Source organism: Rhineura floridana, chromosome 1 (genome assembly GCF_030035675.1).
Source record: "Rhineura floridana isolate rRhiFlo1 chromosome 1, rRhiFlo1.hap2, whole genome shotgun sequence".
NCBI classification, from domain to species: Eukaryota; Metazoa; Chordata; class Lepidosauria; order Squamata; family Rhineuridae; genus Rhineura; species Rhineura floridana.
In genome coordinates this window covers 237003628-237030778 of record NC_084480.1, presented here as the reverse complement: position 1 = coordinate 237030778, position 27151 = coordinate 237003628, and the positions used below count along the sequence as shown (strand labels likewise).

The 27151-nt window shown below is 40.2% G+C and overlaps 2 protein-coding genes across 8 annotated transcripts in view; one reads left to right on the top strand and one right to left on the bottom strand.

Moving 5' to 3' along the window:
* The window catches only part of GNAL (G protein subunit alpha L), a 253534-nt gene extending 243733 nt beyond the window's left edge, over positions 1-9801 (top strand). For all 3 annotated transcript variants that reach the window (XM_061595166.1, XM_061595146.1, XM_061595157.1), the window contains exons 10-12: positions 1409-1539; positions 4019-4086; positions 4578-9801. In XM_061595166.1, the coding sequence (XP_061451150.1) occupies positions 1409-1539; positions 4019-4086; positions 4578-4724 (346 nt within the window). In that variant the 3' untranslated portion in view covers positions 4725-9801. The remainder of the gene's footprint in view (positions 1-1408; positions 1540-4018; positions 4087-4577) is intronic.
* On the bottom strand, positions 7712-27151 carry MPPE1 (metallophosphoesterase 1). Of its 5 annotated transcripts, none has more exons than XM_061595183.1 (10): positions 26628-27149; positions 25116-25505; positions 18805-18913; positions 17040-17143; positions 15202-15282; positions 12801-12909; positions 11101-11172; positions 10868-10990; positions 9802-9942; positions 7712-8179 (listed from the first exon to the last, which is right to left on the bottom strand). In XM_061595183.1, the coding sequence occupies exons 2-10, from the start codon at positions 25388-25390 to the stop codon at positions 7997-7999; spliced, it is 1197 nt and encodes a 398-aa protein (XP_061451167.1). In that variant the 5' UTR covers positions 25391-25505; positions 26628-27149; the 3' UTR covers positions 7712-7996. The 5 variants fall into 5 exon arrangements, with proteins under 5 accessions (XP_061451167.1, XP_061451161.1, XP_061451176.1 ...); XM_061595177.1 differs by having other exon boundaries at positions 26656-27149; XM_061595192.1 differs by having other exon boundaries at positions 26540-26629.

Sequence of the window (27151 nt, the reverse complement as noted above, 5' to 3'; positions counted from 1 at the left end):
AATCCAGAGATCTCCAAGCACTGTAGCTGGTTACAGACAAACTGCTACATCTAGGAATCTCCCTCACCAAACAGAAGGTTGGTGCTGATCTGCTTTGAGTGGTGACATGGGGAAGGTGAGTTATTGAAGATAACATCACCTTACAGATTATTGCTCCCATTTGCACTGACAGTGCCAACCGTCTTTGGAAATACACATGAAGGATGACATCCATTCACAGAAGCTTTTTCCACATTGCTCTTGATGGGTCCAGGTGTATATGTTTTTTTCATCAAGTAGTGCTTTAAAGCAAATTTTTCCAAATAAGAAACTATTTGTTCATTGTGGGGATATTGAATCATAACAAGCAAGTGCTCAAGATCCATCTACTGTAGTCTTGCCAACCCACCACAGTGCAGGATGCTTTTTATATTAACCCACATCCATGCACATGACAAATCGACTCTGGCCCCTACAGATGAAATTGTAGCCATGTTGTTCATTAGAAAAATGTGTATTGGGACCAACCAAAACATCACAAAGTAATAAGCAAGCTTTTACTTTAGTCAGAACTCTTCTTCAGGCTGGATATTAAACAAAAAAAAATGGGGGGGAAAGAGACGTTTCTATGCATACAGTAGGGCCCCACTCATATGGCAGGTTAGGTTCCAGACCCCCCTGGAAAGCAAAAACCGCCAGACAGCGGATCAGCTGTAGCACAGGGGTCTGGAACCTAATCCGCTGATTGCACCAGAGGAAGCGAAGATCAGATCTTCCCCTCCTCAGGCGCGGTCAGCTGGAGTGCGGGGAGCTCCAGCCCCCCTCCAGATGATCATCCTGCTGGCGCCGTATTAGCGGAACGCCAAAAAGCAGGGCCCTACTGTAATGTAAAAACTCCAGTCTGCCGTTTGTAATAATCTTTAACATAGAATGGAGGAAGTGTTATGTAGATTTAAAATTAGGATGGAGTCATGCCTGATACAGAGAGATTCCAGGTTACACCAAAGCTCATGGATGACAGAAACTGTTGTCTCTAGTAAAATGTACATGCCAGCAGCTATTCATGTATGTTTTTGCATTAATTAAAACACACAGGCCTATTGTAAGACAGGTGCAAGAAGACAGGACAGGAGCAAAAGAAAAACATGATAGCACTAAAATAAACACATAATAGTTGGAGGGGCAGGATTATATTAATCAGTGGAAGAAAGGTGAATCAATAGCAGTGAACCATAAAAGCTAGATAGTACTTCCATGTTCAGAGGCAGTGTGCCTTTGATTGTCCAACTCTGGAGGCAAAAGAAAGAAGGTGGTAATCATTTTCATGCTCTGCTTGGTTACCAGAAACAACTGGTTTCCTCCCACTGTTGGAAATTAGAATGCCAGATTATGTCTGTATGAGAGTATACTAACATTTTGATCTTTGCAGGTGGTTACGGACAATTTCTATCATTTTGTTTTTGAATAAACAAGATATGCTGGCTGAAAAAGTCTTGGCAGGAAAGTCTAAAATTGAAGATTATTTTCCTGAATTTGTACGTTATACAGTACCTGAAGATGGTGAGTTTATTACCTACATCATGATTAAATAGCCAGGATACTTCTTGCTTTCCTTTTATACTACTATGCCACACACCGATTCCTTAAATAAAGTTACTTCACACACATTTCAAAGCAAATACCTCAACACAGAACAGAAGTTATATTTTGTTCCAAGCAGCACTAAAAACCTGTACGCAGTGTTTCCATGCTCAGCCCTGTTCTTCGTTATCATCTGAGGAAGAGGAAATCAGAGAAGGAATAGTGGAAACCTCAACAATTGGGGTGAGCTGCAATCCAGCCCCAGGACCATCGGGACCTGTAACGTCAGTAGCATCCAGTTCTGACAGAACAAGCTACCTCAGTCTTCTCTGCAGCTCCAGCAGCCACCATAGGCATGACAGTAGAAGCCAGAGCTGCTGTCTCAGCCAACCTCTTTGGCAAGCCCCTCCCTCTTCCCAAGCATGGAAAGCTCAGGGTGGCTCTTTCCTGACCTTGCATTCGGTTTCAGAGACACTCTGAAAGGGCCACAGGTCAGTGTTGGAGGAAAAAGGCTCTTTCTTTGCATGCAAAAGGTTCCATATCCAATCACTAGTATCTCTAGGTAGGGCTGGAAAAAATTCTGTCTGAAGCTTTGGACTGATGCCTGTCAGTGAAGACAATACTGACATGGACCAGTGTTGACTTCCTACATTCCCAAGTTTCAGAGTGCCTCTGAAGGTCAGTACGCATCAGAAACAAGACCCGAGTTTTCCCTCAGAGGAGGAATGGGGTCACTGACAAGCATAAATTTTGGCTGACTTCCAAAGCCAGCCAAGATTTGTAAATCCCAGTGCTTGTGGAGCCTCCCTAACATGCCTCGGCTCACCCACAAGAACTTAAGCACTGTGAGTTTCTTCATAACCCCTCTATAACTAGCCTCCTTTTGCCTCAATCTCTTTCTCCTCTGTTGGTTTCTTCACCTCATTTTCTACCTACATTTTCTTCAGGTTTCTCTTTCTCAGTCCCTTGACTACTTCCACTCTTTCTTTGGTCTCCTTGCCTCTGGGCTTCCTCCCCTTAAGCTTTCTTAATCCCCAGGTTATTTTCCCAAGCCCCACAACCCTTTATGTGTGGTTTAGATCCCTGCCAAACTGACAAAATATTCCTTACTTCACAGAAGCTGAACAACAAACAGCTTAACTCCCTAAACAAATGAACGTTCCATGTCACTAGACCAGCTGAGCCAATCTGGTTTGATGGTTTCACTGCCACAGCTACAATGTAGATAGCCAGGGAGCACACTGTGTATATTGTTTAAACCTTAATGTTTATTACTCACATCTCACACAACTGCTGCTTTGTCAATTAACTCCTTTCTTCCAATTCATCACAATATAGAATCATGTTAGATGCACTGGAAGCTGGTCCATTAGGGCACTTCCTCACCACCCTATGTCTTGACCCCTCTAAGCCCACCTGCCCCGAGCACAAGACACGAGACAGAGGCGAGGCTGGAATTAATTCTTGCTTTATTAGAGTAACGGTTACATCAAAAGCAGTGCGCTTCATAGACCTGTCTATGCTAACTCACTACTGACTCTACCTGAGCTACCTAGGCATGCTGTGGAGCAAGTTCACTCAGCACCCCAATCACCTCCGGCTGTACATCTGACAGCACAGGCTCACTAGGTGCCGACTCAACCTCAGGGGCAGGGAGCAGGTTGGCGGGGAAGCGTTTGAAGTGCCAGGTGGGGAATCCCGGTGAGGGTGGAGTTGGCACATGTGAGAGGTCACTTCCCAATGGATCCGCGTCGACAGGAGGGCTGTCCGTGGCAACTTGAGGGCTGCCAGCATCTCCCCCTCCCTCAGTGCCCTCAAAAGCCTCATCCTCTTCCAACACCTCTCCCTGGTCTACCCTGGGGGGGCTGGGACTCAACACCTGCCTTCTTACAGCCAGTCCAGAGGGTGGCCGGACTGCCTACTTCCTCCTCCTCAGTCTCAGTTTTGCCCTTATAGGAACAAAGGAAGCTGCCTTTCATTGAGCCGTGCCACTGGTCCATCTAGCTCAGTATTGTCTACACTGACTTGCAGCACTTTCCAGGGTTTCAGGCTGGACACACTCCCAAGCCCTACCTGGAGATGCCTAGGATTGAACCTGGGACCTGAATGCAAAACAGATCCTCTACCACTGAGCTATGGCCCTTACGGAACTCAACAGGGATGAGAATGGGAATGAAAGTAGAATTAGTTGGCTCTACCTACTGTTGGCCTCCCTGCCTTCCACCCTACCAGTCCCACTGGTAGGGATGGAAGGATCCATCCATTTCAGTTGTCTCAGTTTCTTATTTTTCCAGCATTAATTTCAGTTCTCCACATTTCTAAAGCAGTTTGCAATTATTTAAAAAACATGAAAATTCTTCAGTATTTTAGTGCAAATTTCTCCTAATAAACACATTTTGTATGCACTCATTTCATGTTGGTATTGTATTACTACTCATTTATTTCATGTTCCTAATAGCAACACCAGATGCAGGAGAAGATCCCAAAGTTACAAGAGCAAAGTTTTTTATCCGGGATGAATTTTTAGTAAGTAACACTTTAAAAATGTCAAAAGGCTATATTAATTTACAATATATAAACTTTCCTGACTACAAAGGATTTTTAGTTTAATTTTCAAATGTTATAGAGAAGTCGTAACATCTTGAAATCCATGAATTATTTTAAAATTAACCATTATTGCCCTTGTTTTATATATCTGGAAAATGACTAAAAGCATGCCAGATCACCTGTATAGCTAAGTGGCAAAATTATTTCAGAATTACTTGCTTTTACCTCTGGGCCATTTGTGTGTAACCGGGTAACTGGGATTAAATGCATGCAATCTTCTGGGTTTAGTTTGAGCCCCCCACACACAAACACACACTTTTATCCCGCATCAAATGCAATATGCTCGCACTTTGTCAACTCTGGGTCTAGCTTTCTCTATTCAAAGCAATGCTTTATGGTTTTTATAACTGTCCAATGGAAGCTGCAGTTCATGCCTTTTGAGTCTTGACGTTATATTTTTACCACTGCAGAGAATAAGCACGGCAACTGGAGACGGAAAGCATTACTGCTACCCACACTTTACATGTGCAATTGACACAGAAAACATCCGCAGAGTGTTCAACGACTGTAGAGACATCATTCAAAGAATGCATCTTCGGCAGTATGAACTATTGTAATTAAGAACACCACGGAGCCTGTGATTTTAAACATCATCTTTCTTTCTAGACTTCCTCATGTGGAAGTAGAGGAAGATACTATATAGATGAGTCTGCCTCCTCAGTTTGTTTACTTTGATTAGCCTTTCAGCCCAGTTCATGCTTTAGGGGACAATATGTGTGCTTTATTTTTATATGCTACTTCTTTGTCATTCCACTAAGGCCTTTGGCTACCTCTGTTTCTTAGGTTTGGTTTCATTTTTGTTTTGTTTTGAATTGGACATAGCCTGCTAAAAAAATTTTCTGCAGGCTTACTTGTTCAAGCTGGTATCTGCCAGGTGGGTGACATCATGTCATACCTATAGTGTGCGTGGGTTCCTTTTCTACCGTGATACTGAAGAGTACTTGATCGATATGGGGGAAAGAATAATGCACTTTGTTTTAGGGTTGTGAAATACTGTTGAGGATATATTCATGTGTGATGTAGCACCACAATATTTATTACAGTGATAGCTTTTAACATAATTGAGTTGCAGGTCAACTGATGAAGTGACCTCCTCTTCTAAGCCATTATTGGCAAAGGAAATAGACTAGATAATGAGGCACAGGGAAGATGAGCAATTTTTCTGAAGGTTTGGAGCTAAGAGTCTCTACGCACCTCAGGCATTCAGAGCTACTTTTTCAGCCTATTGCATCTAGGCAGAAAATTCACCCTCACGTTGTTTCTTCTGTCCACAAATGATCCAACTACTTTAGATCATTTTTGGACAGCAGTCTTCTCCCTATATATAACATATATATATATTATTTTTGTTTTACTGCTGGTTTATTATTATATTGTACAGACTGTAAAGTGTAATATTATTTTGTACAATTTTATTGAAGATAAATACTTGTAGAAGATCTTTGTGCCTTGATTATGGCTGTACCTGTAAAATGAGCTAAGATGTAAGTATGTTTTTGATTGCGCTGTACAGCTTGATGTCAACTTTACCTGCAGCAGTGACTGAAGGTAAAAAACTTCTCTGTAGAGTTTAGGGTTTTTTCTGGTTTATATAAAAAGAGATGCTCTTTAGTATAAAAAATATAAATTATGCAAATTTTAGTCATTTACCTTTGAAAGTAAGTTATTACTACCACCAGATGTTGCAGCTAACATGCCTTTCACAGTCTTAGCTTTAAAACACTGAAATTGATTCAAGTATCCAGATTGCAACCTGGTGTTTTCATGGGAACCAAGGATTTTGTTTTACCTTTAAAAAACTATATTCAGTAATTCTTTGGTCATTCATAGACAGTTTCACAATTGCACAGATTGTGAATGCGTAAAAGCACCATTAGATAAAGGCTCTTCAATCTTTGTTGCAACAGCCACTTTCATTGTGCTAATTGGAAGAAAGAAGAAAAGATATAACCCTTTTGTCTGGCCTAAGAGAATTACAAGGTGACATTTTTATTTCTCTTAATAAAGAGACCTTAGAAAATGGTTTTATTTTAAATATTGTAGAATCACAATGTGTGAATATTTTTCAAACTTGAATAATTTATGCAAATGACATTCACAAAATAAGTTGTGGTACAGTATAATATAAAAGCAAGAATTGCAGTAGCAATAAGGCATGTCCTTCTCCGTACTATAACATTGCTTTTATATTTTATACATAGGTGTTATGTCAGAGTACATAGTCTCCTGTGTCCAAGATAACCTGTACAAACGTTTAAAAATTGTAATTGCAATAAGAAAATTTAGAAGTGTTAGCCTACATACCTTCATAGATTATGTATCACTTGGATTATCTTCATCCTTTGCTTTAAATTTAAAGACAAATTACTCCTTGAACTATTTTCAGCCACACAATGTGAATCATTTTTTAAATGACTAGCATGTTTGTTGTTTATGTAAGCTCAGACCACTTTTCCCGACAACTGGGCAGACAAGTTGTGGTTGTAACTCTGAAGAGGGGTTACATTAGTCATTGTTCTAGGTGCTGTATTTTCTAAGACCCTTTTCCACACTTTAGTCCCATTCAGAAACTGCTAGTTGGACACATTTTAATGATTTTTCAGTAATGGTAACCATGCATGTTTCAAGAATGTTAGAAAGACTCAAGTGTTTAGGATCCAAGTGTAAGGTTCTCTGTCCATGGCCATTTTCCATAAAAATGTATCACTAATGCAACATGCATCAGGCCTTTATAACTCTGACTGTATTTGCCCATTATGGTAAACCATTACTAATGGTTTACTTTGAACATAAGGGACAGTTCCTGCTACAGACCAAGTAGGAGCGACAAACCACAGTCCCTAGCTTAGCGTTACATAGAGAGATTGTGGTTTGTTTCACTTCAAACAAACCAAAATTGTTGCTGAGAACAAACCTTGGCTTCACATTGTGGTTTGTTTTGAGTAAGACAAACCATGATCTCCAAGTTTACATGCAGGGACGTGGTTTGTTGCTCCCATTCATGTTATGGGACGAGTGAAGCAGGAGCAATCTCAGCATTCACTGTAAATCATTAGCTATGGTTTATTGCAATGTGCAGATTGGGTCTGTATAAAACTAGGGGTGGAGGGGGGGGAGAAAGAGAAAGGAGTTGCTTACATCCTATTCCAGGGAATAATTTTGGCCAGACATCTTGATGTGTAAATGAAATACACAGACTGCACACTGCTATTTCAACAGCTCAAGAGGCTTATTCTCAATTTTCTGCCTGGCTTGCCAATACTCTGCAAGCCTATTAGGCAAAGGTTTTCATGACTGTCACATGATTGCCATCTAAACCTGCATCTAACTTCAAGCACGGTGACTTGTCTGAGGCCAATAAGCTTCTTCTTCTAATAGCCCTTTTTTGTAATATCTTACTGTAAAATAACTCTACATCAAGGAAAAGAAGTACCACATCAGATGGTCACGCAGCAATAACACTTTAAAATTGTTTCCAATTAGAAAGACTGAGCCTCTAGCAGCATAGAACACTAGTGCAGACACAAGAGGAGGCTTGTAGGACTTATAGTGTACAGTTACAAACTTTTAATATACATATTTGATACAAAAACTTTAGCAAGAAAATGATTCATTTGATTGTAGAATACAATATTTTTGTACAGCATGAAGCACTCAGTTAACTTATCCTGTAGTATAAGTCAAATCAATTGTATAGGAATTTCTGTATGTAAAGGCAACCTACCTTTGGGCTAGCAATTCAAGTTATGCATTTGCTGGCATGAATGTAGTCTGACGGACTGTTCTTTAGCTTTAGTATGTCAGTGACTGATTACAAGTGTCTGACTCTTCATACTGCTTTATATTTAGTGATTAAACGCTGAACAAAATGAAAAGGAGTAATGAAAGGTTGAAAGTGAGCCAGTATGAGGACCAAAAGCACAGCTCCTGCTGTACAGTAGATAGTAGTAACTGTGTTCTCAAATGGAAGAAAGCACTTATAGAGAGAGAAGTCTGTTGATGTTATGCTGCCCTGAGAAAGAAATGGAAACAACATTTTATAAAGTTAGGGACAAGTGGTTGGGAACCTGCATGTTTTTAAATTATATTAATGGTAGAGGTCAGTTCTTCTCATAGCATCAGTGCTCTCAATTGTCCTGTGGATAAGAGATGTATACAGCTTTGAAACTTATGTTAGATACTTCACTGTTAAGCACTGAGCTGCCTTGAGACAATTTTGTGCCATCTGAAATATTTTTGTTCTTCAGAAAGAACACAGCAGCTGCTATTTGGCTGGGCAAGGGCAGAATCTTTAAAACAAAAACATGGCCTGACCTGTTCAGAGTAGGGCCCCACTCATTTGGCGGGTTACGTTCCAGACCCCCGCTGAAAAGCGAAAACCGCTGAAAAGTGGAACTCATTGAATAGAATGATGTGCGACGCCCGAAAACCGCCATAAAGGGGGAACAAGCGCCGTATGAGTGGGGCTTTAGTCTAATTGCATCTAATTGAGACCGCCACATTAGCGAAGCACCGTAAAGAGAAGCGCCATAAAGCGGGGCCCTACTGTAGTAGTTACTGGCTCCAATCCAACCCAGAGTTAAATACCTATTAGCCCATGGAAATCAATGCAATTAACAGCACTGTGGTATCCATGTCTACTCAGAAGTAAATTCCACTGAGTTCAGTAGGACTAACTTCCAGGTAATTATATAGGATTGCCTGCTAAAGATACTTAAGTGTGTTAGACAGCAGCCACTATGTAGCTGGGGCAACTAAGCATACAAGTGGAGACCCGTTTAGTTATATTCTTATACTACTGGGGGAGGGGGGTGCTGCTTTGCAGATAATCTAGGTCAACAGCCAAATACTATCTACACCTCAAATTGCTGGAAACGTGATATTCTGAAGTAAACTGGATTATATGGTAAGTAACTACTCTAAAAAGACAACATGCTTTTCAAGCAGAATTGTTTAACACAGTGTTACTTACTGAGGAAGAACTTTAGTCTATGAACTAAAAATAACTAATTTGCTTTCCCCCATGCACAAGAAGCTGAAAAAGTAAAATCAGCATAGAATTGGGTTTTTGAAGATAGAAGTATTTAAATATGTTTCAGAACTGTGAAACATTTTGTGCTTCAGGTTAATCTACTGAGAGCTGTAATCTAGTATACCCAAAGTAAGCAAACTGTGAATTAGGTTCATCTGAATAGAATTTTGCTGCCCTGTGAGGTAGATAGTTTGCACTTTTGAAAGACAAAAGAACCATGCAGAAAAGATATAGTCCTGTGGATAAATCAGCTAAGCAAAAACAAGTTTTAATACTGTTTGTTGCGGACTACTGATGATTGTTGCAGTCAAATTGTTTACACTGCATCCTCTCTATAGAAACATACTAAATATGCTTGTATATAGAAATTGTTGTAAAACCTACAAACATACTTTGCACTATACAAGCAGGATGGCTCCTTAAGTATGTGCTTTATAAAGTGGGTGCTTTGTATTCAACTTAAGTGTACTTTTGGAGAGGATGGGAGGAGCTGTTTCGTTTTGCTTTTTTACAGGTAGCATCAGTCTGAAAATATAGCTGATTGCTATGTTGATTTATATTATGAAAAATGATCTGACAAAATAAAAATTATTTAAACTTACCATTATGAAACTAGGATTGTTTCTATTCCTCCAGCTGAATGATGGAACACTGATTTCTGGAATTTTCCCATTATGCAACACTTCACAGGCACTGTGGGTGTGACCACTCAGAATAAGCCGAGGACGAAACCACCATAACAACTATGAGAGTAAAACAATGTTTGGTATTTCACATTTCTGATTTAAGAAAAGTAGAACCACATAGCTTGATCTGTTTACTTTGCTTTCAAGTTTACCCTTAAATTATTTTAGTAGTTCTCACCCACACATACAATAAAATGCTATCAAACAATGCAGGGAACAGTCAAATGTCCAGGACTAGAAGCACAGCCTTTGGGGTGGGAGAGGGTGTCATCTCTACCCTCTTTACTCTCGGTTCTTGACTTACCAGGCAAGGGCATGCAGATGTAGCACCCAGAGAACCACTGCAGACTACCTGTCAACCCTTTCCCTGCTCTTCTCAGCTCCTACAAACTGGTCAAAAATAAAAAAACACCTACTTTCCTTGGGATGTCCCCCAGCAACACTCTCCCTTAGCAAGCCATATCCGGTCAAGTCTTCCAGCTGGATCTTGTTCACATGAGCATTCCCAACTGCATGAGTGGTGGAGCGGGATGATTAGCCAAGGCAGAACTCCATGCATACACTAAACCTATAGCCTGACTCAGAGAAGAGTCAAACAGCTGCATTCAGCTTGGCTGCATTCAAAGCCTCTGCATGCAGTTACACAAGCTGGAACATACTTATAATAGCTTTATTTGAGGCTATTCCTCACTCATGACCAGAGATAAGGATGCCAATAGACTATGAAAAACTGTTTATTTTTATTGTGGCACCAAAAAGGCACCATTGCTAACTGTAATGTATCAAGAACAGTACAAAAACCTATGAAATGTAGAAATGGATCAACCCCAAGTGGTAAACTTGCCATTCTGAAGATTTTTTGACTATCAGAGTGTCCTGTTCGCTCAAACAATCATGCATGTGTAATACACACTGCAGTAATCAGTAATAATAAAATTGCCAACAAGAAAGGAAAATAAAGTGTAGGATATGCTCAGCATACCTTTTGGGAAGCTTCCTGTGAAAGTACATCATACTTCTCTTTAAAGATTATGTTCTTTTTATCCAGAGGAACAGAGTCTTCTCCTGTACATTTTGAGTCACTTCTTCGGTAAAGAGGATAATGCTGAAAGGAATTAAAACCAAGAACCAAGCAGTTCATTATCAAGTCCTTAATGCATTTATGCTAAATAAAAGTGCAAAGGTGCCCCATTCTATCAGGATTTCCCAACACACCTGTAATAGAACTGGAGCTGAAGCTGGGACCTTTACCACATTGCTGCACCTTTTTTTGTACTGACTTTGTTCCTGTCAACAAAAATCAAGCAAGATTTTGTTTACAGCCTATATTAGAGGAGCAAGTGGAAGAAGAATCTTACCATAGTTTTCAAGAAAAAGTATGAGAGAATGTATCTATGGAATGGCGTGGAAAAGCAGTGACCACGGCTGTGTCCTAACCTGCAGAAGCTCTAACAGAAGATATGCCTACCACATACAAAGAACTGCTGACTCAAGGTTGAGGCAGCAGATCTGTCTGAGATAAGCAGAAAATGCTGCTTGTGGGAAAACCCTAAGGGCATGAAGATTTTTTGTAATGTAACTTCCACAGCAGCTTACAACAGTAACAGCATGCACCCAACCACAACAGCAAAACTGCAAAAAGCAGCAGTTAAAAACAGCACAAGATTCAGTAAAAAGGATAAAGCAAAGCTGCAGCCAGTTTACAGATAAAAAGACCAAGCTAATAAGATTTTCACTCAGTGCTGAAATTGCAGCAGGTGAACCTCACTGCAGAGGGTATTGCACAAATGGTGTTATCACCGAGAAGGCCCTCTCTTCAGTCACCAAACTTCAGATAATCACCACCACTTAGAATTGTGCCCAGAAATGAAACACTAGTCAGTGTCACTTTAGGAACGGTAAAATATGATCCATGATACCAGTTAATAACTTGGTGGCATAATTTTGTACTAACTGAACTTTCAAAGTCAGCCCTACCTACAATGTGTTGCAGTATAATCAGATAGTTACCAGGAAATACAAAACTGGCCAGCTATCTCTGTCCAGGAAAGATCATAGACGGTGCACAAGCACCTAAGCTTGTGGAGGCATTGTGTACCACAAAGGCCACTTGAGCTTCCAGTGACAAGGAGCAGCTTCCAACTACCAACATGGTCCTTCAGGGTAAAAGTAATCCCATCCAGAACAGGACGACACCTCTATGGTCATACAAACCACCCTCAAACAGCATGTCCATCTTGTCCGGGATGAGCTTCAGTTTATTGGCCCTTAGTCAGTCCATACTGATTCCAAGTATTGGTTTAGTACCAGATATCTAGAGGTGGAACAGAGTGGAGGCAATTCAAGCTGAGCTGGGGTAACTGTTCAGTGACCAAGCCAGATACAATTACTTTTCCAGCAGTCGCTCTGTTCAAATACCGTAATTCAGTGATGTCAAGCTGGCTCTTCCAATGCCCACACAAATATATTGCCCATAAAGGTTTTTATATTCATTTCAATGGAGGAAGCAGCTTTCCCAGCATTAATAGAAGCAGTACATCTTTATAGGATAGGAAAAGACAGACACATGAGAACCGCGCACACCAGAGCAACTGAACTTCACTGTTATAATTATGAAAATGGAGGACATTTGTATGAAAATATTATTTATTTTATATTAATTAATTAATTAATTAATTAAATGTATATCCCACCCTTTCTCCCAGTAGGATTCCAGGGCGGCAAACAAAAGACAAAAAATGCTCTAAAACATTAAAAACAGGCTTTAAAATATATTAAAACAAAGCATCTTTAAGAACACCTTTTTAAAAAAGCTTTAAAACATCTAGAATCAGTTTAGAAAGAGTCTTTGAGCATCTCAATGTAACACTTCATTACACAGATGAACCTTCCCAATGAGGTAATTATTTCCTTACCTGCAGTGAACAGTTGAGTTTGTGAGAGAGTTCAGTGAGCTTTGCTTCTGCTGTTCTGCAGATGGTGCAGTCATCACCCTCCAGAGCAACGCTGTTCACCATGACAAAACTAAAAGTACAAGACAAGAGAATGTCATTTATACACAGTATGTCTGCAATAAAGAAAAGTACTATGCCCAAAGTCAGGGGTGAAAAAACCCTCAACAAGGTGGAAGTACTGTATCCAATCCAGAAAGTGCTCTTTGATATGCATTATCAAACTTTAAAAAGCAGGGAAATTGGGCAGCTATAGTGAATGTACTGGGGGAGCACAAGACCTGACCTTCTCTCTGAGATACTGCGCTGCCCTACAAATTTGTAAAAATGCAAACACCATTTGGGTTGGTCTTTCACAGTCCAATCCACTTCTTGTGTAGCTTGGAAGAATTTGGTAACGTGCCTCTGAGCATATGGGGAACGGGAGAGCAGTTGGATCATTTGCATGCTTATTGAATTCAGTGGGATTTACTCCCATGCAATCATGCTTAGGATAGGTAAAACCAACCATGGAGGAGGAAGAAGAGAAGGGAGTGAGGGCAGGAATGGGGAGAGGGAAGAGAGGAAATATAGGTTTGATCATTTGCATGCTTATTGAGTTCAATGGGATTTATTCCCGTTCAATTATGCATAGGAAAGATGAAACTGACCATGGGCAAGGAGGAGAAGAGGGAGGGAGGGAGGGAGGGAGGGCTGGGGAAGGAGAGACTGGGTAGGTGGGCTCTGGGCAAAAGGAAAGCCACTTTCCAAAAGAATAACATTTTAAACAATATCGTTTTTCAGAGTTTCCCACAGCTTTTTATTCTACAGAAGACATTCCCACCCAAATTTAAACCAAAACTATCCATGGCCACATCCATACCAGACATTTATTCCACTTAACAGCCATGGCTTCCCCCAAATAATCCTGGGAAGTGTAGTTTGTGAAGGGCGCTGAGAGTTGTTAGATGGCTCCCTATTCCCCTCACAGAGCTACAATCCTCAGAATGCTCTGGGAAGGAGCTGACTGTTAAACCACTCTGGCCACTGGAGCTCTGTCAAGGGAATAGGAGTCTCCTAACAGCACCCTTCACAAACTACACTTCCTAGGATTCTTTGAGGGAAGTCATCACTGTTTAGAGTGGAATAAATGTCTGGTGTGGGTGTGGCCCCTGACTAGCCAAGCCAAACAGATGTGAGTCTGGCCTTTAGAACACTGACAGTTGGTTCTTACTGAACATGCCTGCGCTATCACAGACTCCAATGTTAATTTTCTTAAATTAATTAAAAATCATCCAGGCATTTTTAAAAAACTTTTAAACTAAAGAAAATGAAGGTCAGAGTATGGGGTAAGGTCAGTAACAGGATTATATGTACTCTGTGAACATGGCTGATTTGTAATTAATTTCAACAAATTATGAGGCCACTGACAAAAAAGTCCAACAGGGGTCTGGATTATTTTACTCTTGTTTTAGACTTTGAACTCTGGATTCTCTCTGAGTGTTTTGAGTATTGCCATGAAAACTTAAGGCGGTTCTTAAGCAAGCGTTTCTGAGTTCAGGACTATAAGTTTTGTCAGATTTTGTTTTGAAATTAGTTTATGGGAAGCAGCAGAATGGCATGGGAGGTATCTTCAATTTAACATAGTGGAATGTGAAAAATCCATGCTGGCTATAGTATATAGTCACTCTCATGGCTTTATAATTATTCCGAGGGACGATGCATTCAGTATGAAAAACAAGGTGGAATGTTATATTTCTTCCCAATTTTAGTAGCTACTGCCTTGGAATAGATGCCAACCAAGTTGGTGAAAGGTAAAAGATGAAATACGTGTGTGCATGGGAGAGGAAAAAATTACATAAAGGCGTAAGTATGTACCTACTTATTCTCCAGTGTGGCCCTCTCAACTAATTTAAAACTGAAACTGAAACCCCCTCCTTAAGGATGATTTCATGTCCCAGGTATTACTTGGCACAAAACAAAAAGGGTATTCTTTAAATTTGCATTACTGTTATTGATATTACTATGCATTTTCAAATATAGCAGTGTTCAATAGGACTCACTCTTGGATCAATGTGTAGAATTGCAGCCTAAATATTTACTAGCTTTACTAGCTTGGATAAGTATCTTCAACCTTTTATTGAATGTACACCTCACATGACGTTATCACAAGTATAAATGAATACAAGGAGCTTTAATCCTTGTAGTAGGCATATTTTAAACAAAATGCTTTCTCAGAGTAGATAGAATATGTTCCCAAGATAAGCAAATGTAACCACAATTGTTTTAAAGACAATGGAATAGGATGCAGTTTTCATGAAACTGATAGCTCCCTGCCAATGCTAAGATGAAATAAATACTGTGAGGGTGCAAGTAAAAGACATACTTTATCCCTTTCCGAGTTATCAGCTTTTCTGAAGTGAAGTTAAAAACCTTTGAAAAACGTTCCAACTTGAATTCAGTCATTCTGTGTGTAATTAAAAAAAAGTAGAACACTTAATTTAAAATTTGTTATACATATCTTTTTCTGGTGCTTCAATTAACAGCTAACCTTCAAGCATCAATCACATTATCTAAATGTTAGTTTTAAGTTCAGCTTTCCACAGTACCTTTACAGAACCACTTCATGGCAATATGGCAGACTTTCCAATGAGCACTGAATACTTCAACATTCAGTATTACTCTCACAACTGCTACTTACCAAAAATCTTGATTAATGTAACAAGCGGAGGGGGGGGTTAATAACTTGGCATTTTGTGCCCATGTACTTTGGAGGCCAATAGGCCAATTACTTTTCACCAGGCTTTTTTTACTTTTCCACCATGTTTCCCTTAGAGGTACTTTTGCACACATGGTCACACTTGTCCATCTGCCAGCTCCTGGGTGTCAGATAAGTCAGATCTTTGCCAGTCAGCTTAATTTGGTCTAAGAAACACATAGTGAACTCAAATCATTTCTTTCTTGGTATGGGAGAAACTCACTATAACAAAAACAAAACATTCCTGATCTAGCCGATTGCCATACTTGGGGCCTGGGAGGCACTTTCCCATCACGGCAAAATGACTAGCACCTGTGAGTGGCCTTTACTTCCTTAAACTGTTCAATCTGAATTTGTTTCACTAAAGCTTTCCTTGTCTGCAAGCACCCTCACTCCTGATTCATTTTTTTGCTCCTGCTCTCTGCTTGTAAGCACAGTTGAATGGGGGTTGATGGTTTTTAGAAAAAGAGAACTTAGTTGGTAAAGAGGAACTGGAATTCATGGCCTCTGGGTTTCTTCCAGCCTTACAGTCTATTATTACATGAGCACAGAATTTTAGAAAGCTGAATATTAAACCTGTCCTCAAAACAAGTAAAGAACCTCGAGTGTGGACAGTAATCTGGAAATAATGACAACTGTTCTGCAATCCTTGTACCACTATTTTTGGAAGTTACTTCAGTGACAATATGCCAAACAAAGCATTTGGCCTCCTTTTTGCTGTCCAAAATAGCAGGACTACTCTTTCATTATTAGGTGTCTCTTACCTTGGTTCTACAAAGTCAGTGAGCTACACCATCAGATGCTGAAAGCTTTTAAAGGTATCCTTTTAGGTAAAAGGGAACATTTGCACCCTCTGTGAAGCCCTAATATAGCTGGACTAAGATTTTGCAAACATTTTCATCCCCCTCAAAAATTCTCCAGCCTTCATTTTTAGACATTTGGGGGGATGCTTGATAGGGGCAGTTCATCTCTCTATTGCTTCAACAACCAGGTTTTGTCAACCTGTAGCAATGGAGCTGCTGCAGGACCACAGAACAGGGAACATTTCTCCAGATATGCCTTAGATGCACATTACCAGAAGGGGATTGGAGCTTCCCTCAAAAATGTTTACAGTAAAATTTGGCACAACTATAGTTCACACGGCTGCACCCTACAGTACGTATCTGACACTTGACTTCAATGGTATGTATCTAAACACTTAAGTATTAAATGGTACACTGTTGCTCCCAGCAGACTATATAGTATGTTACCACTGAATATGGGGCAAGGCTCCCCCAGAACAAGAGGAAAAGTAACACACACAGTTTTCAGTTGGTATGATTTTACATTGATCCAAATGATATCTTCCCACACAAAGATTCAAACCTATCTTAATGCTTTGAGTTTATATAGTGGAATCTAGACAGCTGTTGTTCACATTTTGACAATACTACCTCAGTACTGCAGCCTGTTAAAAAAATACTCACTCATAATGAAAGCCAATGTCGTGGTTGCCAACGATAACGATTAGCTCAATGTAGGCTGGATGCCTAAACATTTTCTGATAACGTCTTACATCATCTGACCAGGCCTGCAGGAAAATGTATAAAGGATCTAACTATATATAATACAATTAAATGGCTATTAAACTCTTCATCACTGTCTTTAGTTATGGCAGTTTGTCCCATACTTCTATAGAAAGCAGCCTCATACTGAGTCAGACCAATGGTCTCTCTACCTCAGCACTGTCTACACTGATGGCAGCAGCTCTCCAAGCCCCACCTGGAGATGCTAGGTGTTAAACCTGGGACCTTCTGCATGCAAAGCAATTGCACTACTACTTAGTTATGTCCTTTCCCCCAATAGCTCTAATTAGATTAAAATCTCTGTTATTACGAGCTGGTTAAGAGCAGCATTATGGCTATACAGTATTAATATTGCAGCCAACACCGTGAAGAGGCTTAACTGGTCTGCAATAATACATTTTAAGCCCAAGCAGATAAATAAAAGTAATGTGAATGCTGGACTGTTTCTCTATTTTTTTTCCAATCAGTATCTCATAAAATTGATCAAAATGTAGCATTACATTTCTTTTAACACAAGTCTGGATAAGGGTTATTTCCACTTTGAACTATTGACTAATCGGACACCAATATTGACGACAGATAGAGATTCTCACAACTATTTAACTATTTAACAATTTAATTTTCAATTATTTTGTGTATACTTAATCAGTTATGTGACTAATTCAATACATGTCTAGATCACTCTAGCCTACACATACTGATTCAACATTCTGAAAAATGTACTGAGTGGAAATCTGGCTTTTAAAACACAAAAATCTGCTCAACACATTCACCAAGTCTTAACTTGGCAGGAACAAAAATATTGTGCAGAGACCTTTTCAAATAACCTCTCCATAGGTCAGGAGTGGGGAATCATTTTGTCCTGGTACACCAGATCCAAAAGTGGCCACCCCTCCATGGACCACTTTTGACAGGTAAGCAAGTCCACCATCTGTCAATCACTTGATGCCATATTTGGTGGATCTGTTCCCACCAAAAGGCAGCTGAGATTGCATTCAGCACTGAATTTCAACAGTGCCACACGAAAACCCTGTTGGAAAGGAACAATCAGGAGCACACTTAATTCCTGACTGTTCCTGTGCAGCTGTAGCTTTATCTGCCCACCACCTGATGTTATATGAGATCAGATGCAGGATAGGTGGGTGTAGCTAGGATAAAACAGCCTCCTGGGCCAAATTAGGAACCCTGGTAGGTCGAATTTGGCCCATGGGCCAGAGGTTCCCAACTCCTGGTCTCCATACAGAGCCAACTGATGAAATACTAAACATTATTGGTGTACATTTCGTATCATCTTAAACTGAGCACTAGGAACTGCTGGCAGAGCACAAAGCATATTTCAGTGCTTAAACATATCTGGGTTAACAGATATATATCTTACCCATGCTGAAGGAATTGCCTGGTACTTGCCAAATCCACTTGCAAGAACTACACAGTCCAATATGCTACCTAGTTAAAGAGGAACTGCTACTATTTAAGGAAAGCTGCCTTGTTGACCTGTGATCTCCAAGTTCTATAACTTAATTGTTTAAAGATTAGGATGCTGATTAGTAAAGATTACTATAAAACTAAGCTCTTAAAATAGTTTCCTGGTCTCATTCTTTTGTGCACAACTAACTGAAATCCTATTTTGCTTCATTGGTACTTTAGTATTTCACACAATACTTACCTGGGAAGAACTCCATTTTCCTTCATCAAAGACATCACCAAGAATAAAAACTATTTCTGGCTGTAGAAGCCACAGAGCAGTTTGGAAGGCTCTCTCCATCTGCCATTCCCTAAGAGAAGGGGAGGAAAATGTTTAAGTCCAACATATTTCAATTAGTATTACAAAGCATTTACCAAAACCTGAGACAAAAAAAAAAAAAGATACAAATGTGCACAGAATTGGCCTTCTATGTGACACTGGTTGAGAATACTTAAAAAAAAAAACAAATCTTGAGCAAATGTTCATGTTATAGTCCATTAGGAATCCCAGTTACTGGACCAGGCCTATACAAGAGCACAACTTTCAATAGAACTGTGCAGATGTTTCCAGTCAATTCTACCATTACTGTAGAAATGCTTCAAAGCTTAACTCAGAGAGTCAGATGATGGTTCACAGGCTTTTATCGTTATTGATCCATTCACAGCTTGAAGCCTAGTTCTCTATCCATAGCAAATGCTAGAACAATGCCAACAGCTGAAGGAATAGAAGAATTGGACAACCCATTATATTATTGGTGATACGTGGTCAAAGATCTCACAGCCATCTACAAATAAGCTTAATATGTCCTTGGACATATTTATGGAACAGAATGGTCTTTTATCCCTTGGTAACTTTTTTGTTGATCCCTAACTTGCCAAGGAGTGGTACAAAACTAGAAGTTAGCCTCTAACATGACTCTCGATCAATGGCTTCAGAAAGAGTGGAAAATGGCACTCACAGAAAAATTAATGAAACAGCTAAAAGCAAAGAACAAGACAGATTGTAATGATCTTGTTGAGCAATGGCACTACTTTATTCAGTATATTCAAAAGAACAAAGGTCCCAACAACAACATATGGACAATTATGGGTGGATTTGTTACAATAAATAATGGGCAAGTTATGTAAACATCCAAACAAGTATGGGATATCTACTTAACTTAGCTCAGGTAATGAGAAACACTCTAGACACTCAAGAACACAGGAGGAGGAAGGATTGGGAGGAAGGGTGTACCAGTTTAATTCTTGTTTCTTTATATACAGTGGCTAGAATGTTGGACTACGACCAGGATTCAAATCCCCACATAGCCATGAAGCTCACCGGGTGACCTTGGGCCAGTCACTGCCTCTCAGCCTCAGAGGAAGGCAATGGTAAACCACCTCTGAATACCGCTTACCATGATAACCCTATTCATAGGGTCACCATAAGTTGGGATTGACTTGAAGGCAGTCCAAGTGACAAGTGATTCTTGAAAATCAATAAATGCATAAAAAAATCATGTAGCCTTACAAAAAGCACTGCAAACCTAATGAGCCAAGAGCCCATCATTATGAGAGGCTTTATCTTCAAACTGTTAGTGTACAGGATGGAAGGCCTCCGGATTGTAAGGCTGTTGTTATGGGGTGAGGGAAGAGCAGAACCAGACTTCAATCTCAAACGACAGGAGATGGGCCCCATCTCCACTGAGAAAGCACAGGATATAAATGTAACAAAATAAACGTGTCCTGGTGTGCACATCCCTCCTGCTCCTGTTATAATTCAGGAAAGCAGCGTAACCACCGTTGGCAAAAGCAGACCAGTTTCAGGGTTGAAGGTCTTCACTCATCTTTATTTGCTACTCAGCTGCAGTAGCAGAATACAGTGCATTGTTTTTCCACATCCCTGATAAGAATTAGAGGGGTGGCAATGCATCTCTGTCCTTCATTCATACTGTTTTCGTCCCCTGCAGGGTCACCTCTCTGGTGTGGTTCATACTGACAACTCTGTGTGTGTGTGTGTGTGTGTGTGTGTGTGTGTGCGTGCGTGCGTGCATGTAGAAAGGCGCCACTATAGAATTGTATCATATGTGTGAATTTCATAGGGCAGAAGGGCAGGCCCCATGAAAAAATGAACTCGGGTCAATCTAGGTCAGTGTGGGGCTGGTAGAACCACAATATTACTCAGTGAATTCAGGGTGTTCCCACTGAGGCCAAGAAAGGCATGAATGAGTTTTCTTGGTTTTTCTTTTTTAGTGAAATAAATTGTGTTTAATAAATGATTTATTTTGAAGAATTTCTGCCAGGTATACGACTATGCAGAAGGCTGGTTCTTTATATGCAGCTCCAGATCCAAGATTTCATTCTTGATCTTTTTCTGTTTGTTACAGGATTCTGATCAGATAGTTCAGTAGTTTTTTGCGTTAGGGTGTAGCACAATCTCTTGCTGTAATCTGTGTGGTATGTACCCTGGCACCAGATTTTTCACCTTCAGTCTCTTAGTAATAATATCCTGCTGTTTGCATCTGTCCATATTTGGGTAAGATTCTTCATGACAGTGATGGACCTTCCACTTCATAAATCTAAATGTGATGCCTTCCATTGTAACCATTTCCAGAGGGATAGCCATGTAGCCCCTTGGAGCAAAAAAGACTACCAAAGGACTATGGCCTACTTCATCAGATACCTGAAGTGTTATCCTCAGTTGCAGACAGATGATTGCAGGAAAGTAGGGGGTGCCTCAAGTGTTATCCTGAGTTATAGTATATAATTGCAGGGGGATAAACTGGTCAGAAGGAAATTAAATGCAGGAAAGTAGAGACAGGGATAATCACATATTTAACAGTGGCCATTAACAAAAAAAAGTTGGGTAGTGGAATAAAAATCCATTGTGCTGACTCCGTCCACAAGTGGTAGCACTGAACTATTCACGTATTGCAATTCAACAGTTTCATGTCTCTGTCTCCTTTTGAAGTTCCATTGTTCAAGGTTGTCTACCTCAAGGCCAGTTACAGAGTATCCTGGAAGGTTGAAATGTTCCCCCACTGCTTTTCAATATTGCGATTTCTGATGTCAGATGTGTATCCATTTATTCTTTTGTGTAGAGACTGGTCTGTTTGCCTTAGGTAAAATGCAGAAGGGCATTGCTGCCAGATGATGGCATATATCACAGTGGATAGCAGTGGGTGGCATTATTAGGTTCTGTAACAGTGTTGCCAGAGTAGGTGTGGAGACAGTTGTGGGTCTGCCACAGAGTCTGGTTTCTATATTCGTATATTTCTGTTGTGTAGCCTGTAGTTCCTAGTACCTGTTTTAGGTGGAGGTGGGGCTGTATATAAGCAACAACAGGCCTGCTACCCAGGGCCTGTGAGAGGGAAGTGTCATTATCCAGGATGGGCTGTAGATCATTGATGATATATTTGAATGGTTTTAACTGGCAGCACTAAGTGGCAATGAGTGATCAGTCATTTTCTCTCCTAGGTCTGGCTTATAGTAGATTGTTACCAGATACAAATCTGGCCTTTTTGATCTGTGTTGTTGTGGGTTTTTTCCACTATTGGGTGGGTGTTGTAGTTTGAGGAATGTCTGATGTAAATTTTATAGTTGTGAGTCTCCATCTGATAAGTCTGAACAGATGTGGTTGTATTGTAGAGTTTGGCTATTCAAACAGATTTTGTGGTGCTTTTTGGGTGGAAGCTGGAAGTACGTATGTGCATAAGCAGTGATAAGTGGGTTCCTACATAACTAGAACCTTTAAAACAAAAGACTTCTCTAGGTCATTTCCAAGTTATATACACTGAAATGTATAAAAGCATCCATATTTAATCTGAATTATCTAACCATGAGGTTGAAGCTTTATCTCAGTGTAATTTATTTTAAACCTCAGGAGGCTGAAATTTGCAATCTTAATTGGTGCACTGAGAAAGACATTTCTTTCCCCCCCCCTTTATTTTTAATGACTACTTCGATTGAAACACGCATGACACCTGGCCAGATCAATCATAGCAGAGCCCGCACTGCTTTAACAAACTTTCCCTACACACATGCATGTGCGCACACACACATCAAGATGTAGAATACTGAACAAGTGTGTAATGGCTAATCATCAGACAACATGACAATCTATCTAGTCTGGCTACACCAAGTCATAACTCTCCTCCTTTAACGCACTGAATAAATATTAATTTTTTGTGTGAACTCTAAAGACAATCCTTTAGTCTAGCAACAGAGCCAGAATATTATTGTCCCATTACTTGCCTGGATGGCAAGCTGGCAAGCTGGCTAAGTTCTCCAAACACAAAGTAGTAACTACTTAACCCTCCTGATATTATCTTATTCTCCTTATCTCCAGTCAGATAAATAACTCCAAAAACCATAGTGGCCATTTCATACACACACACACACACACAATCCCAACACCAAACACTGAAGTAGTACAGCTTACATAAAAACTATTTCAGTAGGAGCCCATTTTAACAGGTAGGATTATGAATAAAGGGCATATTTTTTGTTACTGGAAGATTTTCTATTCTTTATTATCAGCTTTTATATTACACGCTCAGATAACTATCCTTGCTGGTGAAAGCCAATTGGGGGGTGGAGTCCAGGGTGTGGTGAACGCCTCTCTACATGAAAGAATCATGCCTGCTGCCATTAAACAAGCAGTAGTGCATCCACTTTTGAAGAAGTCCATCTTGAAATCTGTGGTTTACAATAATTACCGCTCAGTCACATAAGCCCCCTTTTTGGACAAGGTGATGAAGAGAATGGTGGTGGTAAAGCTGAAGGAGTTTCTGGAAGATACAGACTATCAGGATCTGTTTCAGTATGGGTTTAGCTGTGGTTTTGGGACTGAATAAGCCTTGGTTTCCCTGATGGATGACCTGCATAGACAGAGGGACCAATGGAATGCATCTCTCCTCCTGCTTCTTGGTCTTTCAGTGGCTTTTTATATGACTGACCACGGATCGGCTCTGTGGGATGGGTACTGGGGGCACTGTTTTACGGTAGTTCGGTTCCTACCTCCAGGGCCATATCCAGAGAATAGTATTGGAGGATTGTGTCACAGCCCCACTGTCTTTGTGCTATGGTGTGGCACAGGGCACAGTCATGCCACCAATGCTGTTTAACATCTATATGAACCCGTTGGGAGTGGTCATTAGGATTTGGGGGGCAAATTATCATAACATGCAGCTCTATTTCCCATAACATCTGAGTCAGGAGAGGCTGAGCATGGTCTGGAACATTGTTTAATTGCAGTTGTGGAATGGATGAGGGCTAAAAAACTGAGCTTGAACCCTGGGAAGACAGAGATACTATGAGTGGGTGGTTCCACTGTGCAGGAGATTGACCATTTGCCTGTTCTGGATGGACAGAACAGGTGTGTAGTTTGGGAGTAGTTCTGGATCCATTTTTGTAACTTGAGGCTCAGGTAGACTCTGTGGCTAGGAGTGCCTTTTACCAGCTACAACCATTCTTGGACAGCAATAGCCTGGCTGTAGTGATGCATTGGTAACCTCAAATCATGATTATTGCAATGTGGGGCTACCCTTGTGCTTGGTCCAGAAGCTCCAGTTGGTGCAAAATACTGAGGCTAGACTGCTGATGGGGACAGAGTACTGCCAGCGTATAACTCCAGTGCTTAGAAATTTGTACTGGCTGCCCATATGTTACTGGGCCAAGGTTAAGGTTCTCGTATTAATTTACAAGGCCCTTAACAACTTGGGTTCAGGATATCTTAAGAACCGCCTCATCCCTTATATTCCCACCCGATCACGGAGATCTTTGGAGAGAGTTTTTCTTGGTGGTCCTTCACAGCTCAGACGAACACCTTGAAATGAATAGAAGCCATGCTTTCAGTATAGTGGGCCCAATCCTGTGGAACTCCCTCCCAACTAAGATTAGACAGGCACCATCCTTGCTGACCTTCAGGTGTTTGACTAAAACTTTATTCCAACAGGCATTTTAAGGTAATGCTTGGTTTTATGAAGATATTATTGTTTTATTATTTATTTTATTATGATTTGGTTTTATGTACACCACTTAGAAATGCAAATGATTAAGCGGTATATAGATGTTTTAAATAAAATAAATAAATAAGCTATACAAATAGGTTGGTGAGAAACTGCAGTAATAACAAGGTTATGATATTATAGTATAATATACATTTTAAAATACTTTTATTTACAGTATTAAACTCATTCAAATAATTTCAGGATATTTGGATGTTTTATATTATTTTGGTTCTGGTGGGTTACAGCAATATGAAATGAGCCAGAACAGATTAAAAATGATCATTCCTTCAGACAATGAGTAGTATCTTAGGCTTATCAAAAGGTAAATATTTTTCACTACTTTCAGTAGCTTCAAAAAGGCACCTACATTAAAGTTTTGGCAATACTGAGATTTAAATTAATGATTAGAAAGCAGATGATCAAACAGCTTACAGGTCTTTAGCTGGTTCATGCATACAACAGGCCAAAAGGAAAATATATATTTACAATCAATTGCTGCATGTTATTGATATTTTGTTCTTACCTCCTCAGCTTGTCGAACCAGTGCCCACTGATTTTACCAAGCAAATGCGTATCTGATAAAAACATAGCCTTCAAGACAGAATCTGAAGTCTGTTGACTAGCCATTGGAGTCTGAGCTGTCAATTGCGGCCAGTGACATTGAATTATAACTATGTAATAAATTAAAAACTCACAGAAGATGAACACACAAAATATAAGACACAAAAGTTTCAGTGCAAAAGTGCCTCTTTTCCTCAAAAAAACCCTGTTCATAATGCTAAAGCACAAAAATGCCATCTCTGCCTAAGGCAGCTCTTTCTCTCCATAGACGGTATCAATATCCACCTATTCAGGCCAGTAAGCCAAACCAAATGTGAATTTCAATTTTAGTTCTTCACATCAGCCAGGAACCCTGCAGGTGACATAGAAAATAATAAATAGCTTTAGTAGTTCTGTAGTGCTGAACTGAGACAACAGAAAGTTACTAAACAAGAAAACAGATGCTGTAAAAGAAATCTATGCATTCACCCTGCACTTACTATACAAATATAAGCAATTGTGTGATAAATGGCAGTAAGTTTACTGTGGTTATATTTTCTAAACCTAAAATTTACATTTAAAACTCTCTCTGGATTATCAACACAGATTTAAAAACAGCAACAACAATGAATAGTTAATCCCATCAGAGCGGTTAGTGTTGCATCCATCCAGCTCTCTCAAGGGCACCATCAACGCATGCAACGTCTGGAACAGATCACCAGATAAGACACTAGTGCAGCATAGCAGCTAAGAGACATACTGCTAGGTCTAAATTCAAAGTATGCTTCTACTATGAACTCAGTAGGTGACCCAAGCTATTCTCTCTCAGCTCCCAACAGTAATATGAGAATGATGATAAAAGTGATCTATCTTACAGGACTGTTGTAAGAATTACTGAGGTAACTTAATAAATGAACAGCATTCTAAAGCTCTCTATAGAGATTATCTAAATCAATAATAGCATTATATTTTCATTAGGACCCATTAAAATGACACTAAGTAGCAAGCAAGCCTTTGAGTTCTTCTTTAGGGTGATGTTATGCCAAAAAGAGCAAGGGAAAGCAAAGATGTGATGAAAAGAGTCCAGCTTGCCATTATGTTACTGTAAATCATCATGCCCAGCAACACCTCTTCTTTTCTTTTTTAATAAAAGCAGGAATTCATTTCTGCAGATATAACCAGTGAGATCTTTTGGTATCAATCCAGCAAATGTAAAACCACCACAAAGTCCAGGTGAAAGCCAGGGAATGATACCCAGGAACACCTTTTCACACGCTATTTTTGTGTGTGCAACATCCAAGCCTGAGGAAAAAATCTGCTCAACTCAAATGCTTCCTCGCTACTTTTCTGACGTTTTACTTGGCTCTAACAAAGACTATTTCTGGATATTTGTTTAAAGAATTTTACCTAACGAGTCAGCAAGGCTACTTGTAATTTTTGTCTGTTTTTAAGTATCACGAGACGACTTTACAGTCATTCCCAGATACTGAAGTACCTGTAGTGGCATCAGACACGTCCATTACCTTCGCAGAATACCCGAAGCGCCATCCCAGAGAAAGTGAGCCCTCCTCTGTAATTGTACAATTCCCCTCGAATTGCTAATGGGAAGGAAAGATACCGTCAGGCCATGGGGGGGGGGAGAGACTCGTTAAAAAGACAAAAACAAGCCAGGGACGCTTGGCCAACTTTCTTCTGCGGAAGGGGAGGAGACCTTCGGAAGAGAAAACACTGAGGGCGGAAGTCAGCTCCTTCCTCTCGCAACAGCCCGCGGCCGCCGCGAGCTAAGCGCACCTCTCTACGGGGCTGCTGCTGTTACTATTCACTCCAAGTGGAAACCGCTACCAGAAACATAGAGCAATGACAGGAACTTAACTCGGGAGCCGCATAAACTACTCGTCAGAAAAGAGCTCGCCGGGAGAAAGAACGAAAAAGCCGCCCCATACGTATGTAGCTATGCTGCCCTCGACGTCTGCGCAGAGCCAAGCACTCGCCATTGGCTAAGCTGGGATGCCTCGCAGG